Genomic DNA, 9,408 nt, shown 5'->3' on the forward strand with positions numbered 1-9,408 from the left:
AAAACATTAACGGTAACAATATTTGCATCCACAAAACTTTATTACAAAGCATTACCGGTGTGTTGGCCTATACACAATGTAAGTAAATACAAACCATGGATAAGCAAATCTCTCTTTGTATTCTTCAATAAGCAAATGAAGCTTGTCTTCCGCACAGTTTATCTTGCCGTGCCCAGTTTACTGTACCTGCAGCCATAGCAACGCCTTTAGCTTTTCACTTTCACCGAGTCTATGCGCCTCTCACGGACAGAAACACACACTTTGAATGCAGAATGTCTTGGACCAATGGAAATAACTACTATCCAGCACAAACCTGGAATCAGGATTCTCAAAGAGCGTACATAATCCAGCAGCCCGTGAGTTATTTATGTTTGATCCCCACTGAATTCAGGTGTTGCCAGGAAGTTACACTTATGCCCCGAGAACATGCAATACTCTATTTACATTTTCTCCATTCGTTTGATAAAGAAAGCATGTTTTAGCTGAGACAATAAACAGTGTTGTTTTATAGCGCTTTTCTTGAGAATCTTTTACAATCTTTGTTTGTTTATTTGTTGTTAGCCCTAATAACATAAAACAACTACACATACATTAATTAATTAATAGAAATCCTTGAAACGTCCTGACCCATACTGATTACATAGGGGCATTAAGTATCGTATGTTATAGTATATACAGTTATATATATATATTATTATAGAGATATTATATATATATATTATATATATATATAGATATGCTGACTAGTGCTACAGAATCAGTTCCTCAGAGTGATTTGGAGTCAGATTCTATCTTGTGTTGGTAAAGACACATTTTCAGTCTACAAAATTTACAGTAGGCACTTGGATTGATAACCAATATTTAAAAAATGCATTCATTCAGGATATTTTACCCCATGTGTATACAGTTTAAACTTCCTGGTACTTAATTACTTCCAGAAATGCTTTAATTTTAATCTATAGGATTATACTACTAGCCACAGATTTGAATCATGTTGCTTGACAACCCCTAGTGGTCATAGGAGGTAGTTTAAATTTGAACTACAAAAAAAAATGCAAGTGCTACAGGTTTCAAACAAATTGCATTCCCTAGTTCATCTCAGTCTCTACAATTAACTATTAATTCCAACAAGGAGAAGAAGAATATGTTTCTCTTTTTGACTGACTGAAATATTATTTTGTATGTGATGTGAGAGTGTTTAGAGCTGTACAGAAAACAATATTTGATTGGCGCTGAAACAACTGGGATAGATGTGGCAATACCCTAGATTTCCCATAAAGTTTGGTCCTGTAAAGGCATAGGTAGTCACTCAGGTTTTCCTTCACCTTGGTCGGAGTTAGTGCTGTCACTGTTTGGGTGTTGTGAAGTTATGTTTGTCAGTACACACGTAGCATTAAAATGTCGTCCCTGTATCTCGCCTAGTATACATTATAAAGTATATACCGATGACTCCTAACGCTCAAGGTATTGGATTCCAGTGGTAAAGGGGTTAACTCTTCTGCTGTCCCATAGATACCACAGCAACCAACGATGATTATACAGCAGCTTCCATCCGCGATGCCTTCGGCCGCTCTCCCTTTCAGACCAGGACATATTAAAGAAGGTAGGAGCGTCTGAAACTCTGACTGAAAGACATGGGCTGAAAGACCATGCACTATTAGAAACTATTCAGGACAGTTTCCATTTCAATTTTCTATTACAGGCATGAAGCATTGTGCTGCCTTTAAGATAAGGCTGAAAGCATCTGTCCAGGACCTGAACATTCTTCCCAAGCAACATGTAGTCAATCTTTTTAATTAAACTACATATCAGCAATTCAGAACAAATGTATCCTGTTCTGTAGTTTCTGTGAACATAGCCCTGATGAGTCCTGGTTGACTGCTGTGAATAACAGCCACTTGCTTCTTCCTCTCAGAATCCTACTGAATAATGCTTTTGCGGTACGCCCCCCAGTAGGGACTGCCCCAGCGGCTGAATTCCAGAGAGGGGTGCTAAACTAAATGAAACTCTTTTAGAGCCCCGTGCAGCTCTGCAAGTTTCAGTACCCTGTTTAAAAGCATACTCGCAATTAAACAGTTGGTGAAATATCAGAGTCCACTTGTGAAACTGGAGGGAAGTCCGGTCAGCCATGTGTTCATGCTGAGTTAGTATGCCGGGTTGTTTCCAAAGTCAGTATGGTTCTGGATGTATAGTAATTGTTTGGAATTATTTTATTGTTGTATTGATAGTTTATTGAGAATGGTTTACTTAGGTCTCTCTTTGTATTAGTGCTGCACTACTGTTGAGATGTACCTGTGCTGGCCCTACGGGCACAAAGTGAATCAACTAAACTAAACTAAAGTTCACTTGGTAAATTAGCTGAACTGAGACCACTTGAAGAGGTGGTCTCTGTAATCACAATCAGAATCAGAATTTTAGTAACCTTGACTATGCTGTTGGTCGCCACAAAGACAGCTTTAGAAGACAATTTAAATTGAAAATAAGTTTGTAGAGATTATTTTAATGGCAACACCATGAGTCAGAGCAGATACTAACAGCTACAAATAGCATGTCCTAAGCACTAATATAAAACCTGAATATCTTCAGTACAGGAACCAGTGATAAGGTAGCTTGTGCTTATATAGCGATCTCGGTTCCCGCAGGCAGACGCATCACACAGGGCGAGGCAATCCACACACAGGCGGAGGGCGGGCGCTAACCTGGGACCTCTCGCACTAAAGCATAGCGCAGATACCGCTGTACAAAAGAGCCGGCTCTTTCGCTACACTTATTCAAAATCCTTGGTAATGACTCCTGGGTGCAGAGCATTTGGATATGCAGTGAAAGTGAGAAATCAGTTGAGATCTACCCGTCGCTTTCTCCTGACAGATTTAGTGGAACTGATGATGATTCAGAATGCCCAGATGAACCAGGTGATAATGAACAACATGACCATGTCTGCTATGAGTGCTTTCGGATACTCACAGCCAACACCACAGCCCAGTGCAGAGGTAGGTGGACGTCTCAAAGAGCTGAGTCATTATAAAACTCTGTGACATGTACAGCTATGGCCAAACATTTTGCATCACCCTATAGAATTAACAAAGTTTGCTTAAAAAAGTCGAATGAAGCCTGCTGAATAATGTCACGTTAACATATTGAATCACATACCGCTCTGTAGTATTCAATATACTTAACGAAAAACTAAGAAAAATTGAAAAATGTGACATTTCGAAATCCAAAATGAAATACTGCACTACTATTATTGCTTCTGGTAGACTTTTGCGATATATGTTTATAGTTTCTTTAATTTACATGATGTTACATAAAATATCTGAGTTATGTTCAGGTTGTTTTTTTAATTTTTTTAATTATGTCTCAATCCTAAAATTTTAGTGATGCAAAACTTTTGGCCATAGCTGTAGGCAGTGCATGTTAAAAAATGATCCCTTGGTTTTTTTTGTTTTTTTTTGTAGATTTTGCAGGACGTCCATAATAAACCAGCACACTATATAATCTGGCACAATTTTCCAGTCCCAAGCGTTACAGCAATAAACAGGTTTTACTCTAGCATCATTTCATACATGTAATGTATATGTTATCTGTGGACAAGCTAATAAATCACAGTTACCAGTTGCAAATAAGACCATGTTATCAAATGTTTAACAAATGAGAAAATTATCTAGCTTTAATGATAACCAGAAACGGCAGTAACAGCATTGCAGCAACTGATTGGAGAGTGATAGCAACAAGCTTTTATTGAGCAAAGAGGTTATGCACTATTGTTCCAGACCTACTGTAAAACAACAATCTTCTTTTCTTTTAACCCATTACAATATGTGAATGCTTGATTATAAATACCTTAAAATATGAAGTGTACTAATAGTCAGCCCCCCAAAAATTCAGTAAAATAATCTTAAACTATGTAATGTTATCTTTGGTGAGTTAGCCTAAGATTAGTGCTAATCGGGGGTGTAAAACCAGCCCCTGTTTGATTAAAACTCTGTGCTAAACAAATCTAATCCTGGTGTAATTAAGATATATGGTATGCTGTTATAAACTTTTACTGTGGTCTTAGTTGGTCAGAGCAACCGTCTCGCCAACTAGTGCATGATCCAGGACACCCATTGCATGGACACATCCTCTGACCTAAGAGACTGAAGTCCAAAGAGCTTTGCCTTAACTGCCCCCCTAACCCCATGTTACCACTGTGGAAGGCTACAAACTAACAAAATGTGGATGACCTTTGAGAGCCTAGTTCCTTCAGAACAACTCCCTCCCGGCACTGGAAGATGAAGTGGAAGATGAAGTGGAACTCCAAATGTAGAACAGCTAAGGGCCAACACCAGGTCCTGGCTGTGGTTTTGGACTGACGTGCTGTAAATGATGACAATTATAATGTTTGTAACACTGATTAACATTGTAGCAGAATTCCCGTGCAAGTAATCTGTTATCAGTGGACTGTGTGCCGCACAATTGGACACAAAGCAACTCCAGACTGTGAAGAAAAAACTAATCAAATTACACCTGGGCAACTAATTAAAACCTGTATTTAAAGTCACCGAAACTGCTGTAAATGACCAACTGCTCTAACTAATCAGCCTAGAAATCCCAGACACATTTTCCTACAAGAGTGAATTCCACTTATTGAGCTTTTTCTCTCTCCTGTTACTGTTTCTTGTGATGTGTTCAGCCTTCGAGGGTTCCCATAATAGTGGAGGAGGAGGAGCCCGAGCCTGTGTATCATCATCACTACGAGCCCCTGCCCTTTCCCACCTACCCGGCGTGGCTTCAGCAGCCTCAGATGCCAGTGAGACAGAACCAAGAAGCTGTGGTCCGGCACGTGAACCACGTTCACCGTGCCTCTGTGGACAGAGACTTGTGAGTCACTGGAAATCAGTCACTAGTCCTACCTCCTTAGGAATAGTATGTGGTGTAGTGGTTCTATTCATTGTGCCATATTTTCATATGTTTAGGTCACAATCAACTTTTTTTCTGTTTACTTGTGATTTAGTGTGTGAAACCGTGGAAAATGCACATTTGATTGAATACTGCAGTATGTGTTGAAAACATATTTTCTAAAGTATAAGAACAAAAAATATATACGAACGAAAGGAGACCATTCAGACCATCAATGCTAGTCTGGTTCCTAGTAGCTGATTGATTTTTAAATTAAAGTCCTAAGGTCATCAAGGATCCCAAAGATTCTGCATCAGCAGCGTAACTAGACAACCTACTCTATACACTCACCCGCTGGCAAACACAGCCGTACGCACGTCACGCACTGTGCATACCATTGGTTTGCATAATTCCAGCTTCATGGGTGTTTGGACTCGCATATAATCTTGTGCGATTATTTGAAGTGAAACAGACATTTTAAGCTTATAGGGTTGTATGTAGAGCTCCAGATAAGGCTTTGGGTCTGGGAGTAACTTACCCTCTAATTTTAACAGAGAGAGAAAAACGTATTTTCATGAGATAAAATGCCACATTACCTTGAAGCCATGAGTAATCTCGATAAATACTGTACAATCTTTAATGGTAATGGGGTAGGCATTTATCGACCACAGACAATATGACTTTGAAGATAAGCACAGAAACAAGCTTGTCTGGACCGCTGATTGTACTTTTTATTTAGTCTTACTAATGAGCAAAAAAACGGAAAAACATATGTTTGGTTGAAGCCTTCAAAAAGAGCAAGAATCTTTTCTTCTGATGACCCAGAATCAGGGAAAAATCAGTAAAAGCACTTAACTCCTGTTTCTTGCACTAATGCTGGAAAATTTTAAGGTCAGCCCAGGGTGTCCTCGGCTCACTGCCGACCAGCGACCCCTTTAGTCTGACCGGGTGCCTGTGGGCTTGCTTGTAAGCTGCCCAGAGCTGCGTTGTCGTCCGACGCTTTAGCTCCTGGGTGGCTGCACGGTGAGTCCGCAGTGTGAAAAAATGTGGTAGGCTGACACGGCAGTCTTCACTGCTCCCGAGTCAGCGCAGGGATGGCAGCGGTGAGCTGAGTCTAAAAACATAATTGGACATATTAAACTGGGAGAAAATAATCAAAATAATTGGAAACAACTTTAAAAAAAAAAATCCTGCTGTCAGTGTTCTGAGTGAATCTTGTACAGTTCCCATTAGTTTCTATTTTTATTGTGGATTTATCACAATGGAGTCAGAGCTGACAAAGTCATGCGCTGAAACAAGTGCACTGCAGTGGGGGTGGGTATTTATCATGGCATCTTAAGTGCCATTTCAGAGAACATAGTGCTTTCAGAATGCAAAATCTGTGCACGTCTGTCATAGATTGGTCCCTATACATGTTCTCAACAGCTGGGATGACAGTTGAGGCAACACTCACATACAGGATATACTTTAGGTTATAAATACACTACCTGTGCACATTACTCAGTATAGGGTTGGGATACCATTTGACTTCAGCCTTGACATGACGTGTCTGAAGGGATGTCAGTCTATTCAGTTATTAATATATCTTGCAATTGGTGCAGAGAGTTATGCAGAGGATTGCAATGACAAATGACTTATTCAAGGTCATCCCAAATGTGCTCAATTGGATTGTGGTGGACATGGAAGATGCCTGAAGCCTGTATCATGCTCCTCAAACAATATCATCTTGAAAACAGAAGTTGAATAGCCAGAGGCTAAACAAACCTTGAATTATTGACCAGGCATTTACAAGCTAATGTTGACTTTTAAATTCCTGACCAGCTTCTTATCTGTGCCCCAGTTTTTCATTCCCGTTAACTCAAAAGTTTCGCATTTTAAAAGGACCATGTCAAAGCACCGAGTTGTATAGTGGAGTGTATGTAATGCACAGGTAATGTACACTAATTATAAGTAATTATTAACCCCTGGTAGCGATGCGATAGACATATGTACATACATACAGTTGTTTTTGTTCTTGATATATTATTATAATGCTAATTTGGTGTGATGGTGTTTTGCACAGGAGAGCTGTTCCTCCTCCACCCCCTCCAAGTGCAACAAGAACAGTGGGAGCTGATATCCCCCCAGCTGCAGGTACTGTTCTAGCTTACACCCCACCCCCCCCCTGCCGCGCTTAAAGTAATTGCAGCTAACAAACTCTTTGCAGAAATCTCACCTGTTTAGCACTTCCATTAGCTTCATAGGTCTCAAATGTGCACTTTTGCAAAAAAAAATAAAATAAATAATTGTTCATTTTTAATTAAGCATATAGTGAGGCTGGTTTAAGGATACGTGCAAAGTGATTTGCGGCCGCAAAACACCCATATTACAGTCAAAATCTGCTTTTTGCATTCTCAAACCATGTTTAGCGGCCGTAAAGTGGGATGGAGAAGACCCTGCATATTCAAACCCAGGGTCACTTTTTTTGGGGTGCTGGAGGATGCGGTGGTAAGGCGTCATCGTCTCACTGCGCAGGTCATCCTAGAACTAATAGCTGAATTTCAACTTTTCATCACCTGGTTGACTGTGCTCCTGGTAGCACAGACAGCATATGGCCTATGGTAGCATAACTGATGTTGGCTGAGGCTTTTCCAAATAACTCAATTTCATGGTGAGTGACCTCAGCTGTAAGGACTCAGCTTCTCCTCAGAAAAGTTTTCTTTTCTGTGCACCAAGAGGACTTTGCTGCCCTTCTTCTGACATATTTTTTTTTTTGGTTTGATTTCGTGCTCCACAAATCTCACACAGCGCCTACTGCTCTCTGCACTCCTAACTCACATCATCTCTGGGCTGAAAATGCGACCACTTAATAGCCTGATGCACAGACGGCACTCGATGCAACCCTCATTATCATGATTGCAGCTCATTATATGTGTGTGTTGAATAATGTGCATTGCTCTTAAGCTTGCATAGGTCGCAGTGCAAAATAATTGCCTGGCCTCTAGGCAATTTGCATTTTGTAGCCTATCCTTACATCAGCCCCACTGCGACTTATAAAATGTTAATAATAATATTTGAAAAAGTACTCTTTATTTACCTTTTCATTACATGCCAGTGTGATGAAGTAGATTTTATAACTCAGTTTCGTAGTTAGGTTGGGCCAAAGCTACCTTTGGAAAATGTAAGCAAACTAGTGAACAAAGTTCGTTTTCAGATAATACCACGTGCACAGAATGCTTACAGTAAATAGACACCAATGGATTATTTGCCAGTATAACATTCATCATAATTGCAGTTTGAATCAATTTAATAACATTTGTTTTTGTTTCTACAGAATATTACGATGCTACTGAAGGCAGGCTATGAAAAGAAACCCACATATTGCACAGCTAGAGTTGAGAAGATGCCCTGTGACCATGAATCAGTGCTGTTACATGGAGCTGGGTGCTGTGAATAGCTGCATATAAATGCTGATTTGTTATACAGAATAGTTATATAAAGGTTCAGCACAGGTTGCTGTCATATGCTGTATGTTTATCCATTTAAATAAAAAAAATTAAAAAAAAGAAACAATTAATGAAAAACAAAGAACTCCAGGGACTTTACTGTAAGGAAATTGAGCTAGTTTTGTATCAGATTTATGAATAATAATGTGTGGGCAACATGCTTAACTTACAGATTTGTAAATTAAAACATTCCACTAGTTTTAGGGCTGTCAATTAGGCAGTTCATTTCTTTGGAGATACATTTTTGTAAAGCATGTTAATGGCACTCCTCTGTTTTGACCGTCTAGCATACCATAATTCATTCCCTGCGACACCATTTCAATATACTTGAGCGCATGCAGCACAGTGAATGCAGTCGGCATTTTCATAGGAACTTAATCATATAACTGCATTAGGGAGCAAAGTACTAAAAGTGAAGAAAAAAAATAAACATCTTTCTGACATATCTGCTGTCAAATTGAGTTTCAGTATCACAAACGTAGGTTACATCTAATCTAAAGTATTACCTGCATGGTAAACAGGTTTTCACTTCTAAAAATACACTTCTTTCTGTCAACAACACAAATGAAAACCATCATTTTCGACAGGATACACTTTAATGAATGAAGCTAAGTCTATATCTATATCTATATCTATATCTATATATATATATATATATATATATATATATATATATATATATATATATATATATATATATAAAAGATTTTTTTTTAAACGGCAATGAAAAACATCAGTAAAGGAAACTGATAAGAAAATATAATTTGAAATGCATTAAGGTGAGTAATAAACTGACTCCATTGTGATTTAGCAGTTGGTTCAAACAATTTAATACAATTTACTAGTAAATAAGTATACAACTATAAAGAAGAGGCATCAACATTAATTGAGAAGTAGGACAACAGTTTTTTATATGCCAAGTTGTTTTTTGGATAATAATAATAATAATAATAATAATAATAATAATAATAATAATAATAATACAATGGCAATACAATACAAATTTCACTTATATAACACTCTTCATGCAAGCATTCCAGGGCAC

At 38.5% G+C, this 9,408-nt stretch overlaps 1 protein-coding gene across 1 annotated transcript; it reads left to right on the forward strand.

Annotated features, from left to right (window-relative positions):
• The first annotated feature begins 206 nt into the window (after positions 1–206).
• LOC121302026 (proline-rich protein 29-like) lies at positions 207–8,758 on the forward strand. Its single transcript, XM_041231815.1, has 6 exons — positions 207–356; positions 1,513–1,603; positions 2,869–2,990; positions 4,673–4,860; positions 6,941–7,011; positions 8,192–8,758. The coding sequence occupies exons 1-6, from the start codon at positions 273–275 to the stop codon at positions 8,221–8,223; spliced, it is 588 nt and encodes a 195-aa protein (XP_041087749.1). The 5' UTR covers positions 207–272; the 3' UTR covers positions 8,224–8,758.
• The last annotated feature ends 650 nt before the right edge of the window (positions 8,759–9,408 follow it).

The sequence above is a fragment of the Polyodon spathula genome, chromosome 28 (assembly GCF_017654505.1).
Source record: "Polyodon spathula isolate WHYD16114869_AA chromosome 28, ASM1765450v1, whole genome shotgun sequence".
NCBI lineage: Eukaryota > Metazoa > Chordata > Actinopteri > Acipenseriformes > Polyodontidae > Polyodon > Polyodon spathula.

Excerpts from the sequence above, each read along its gene's own strand:
- LOC121302026 (XM_041231815.1), top strand. The coding sequence starts at position 273 with ATGTCTTGGACCAATGGAAATAACTACTATCCAGCACAAACCTGGAAT. Across the intron at positions 357-1,512 it reads CGTACATAATCCAGCAGCCC|ATACCACAGCAACCAACGAT; the intron begins GTGAGTTATTTA and ends GCTGTCCCATAG. Across the intron at positions 2,991-4,672 it reads CACCACAGCCCAGTGCAGAG|CCTTCGAGGGTTCCCATAAT; the intron begins GTAGGTGGACGT and ends TGATGTGTTCAG.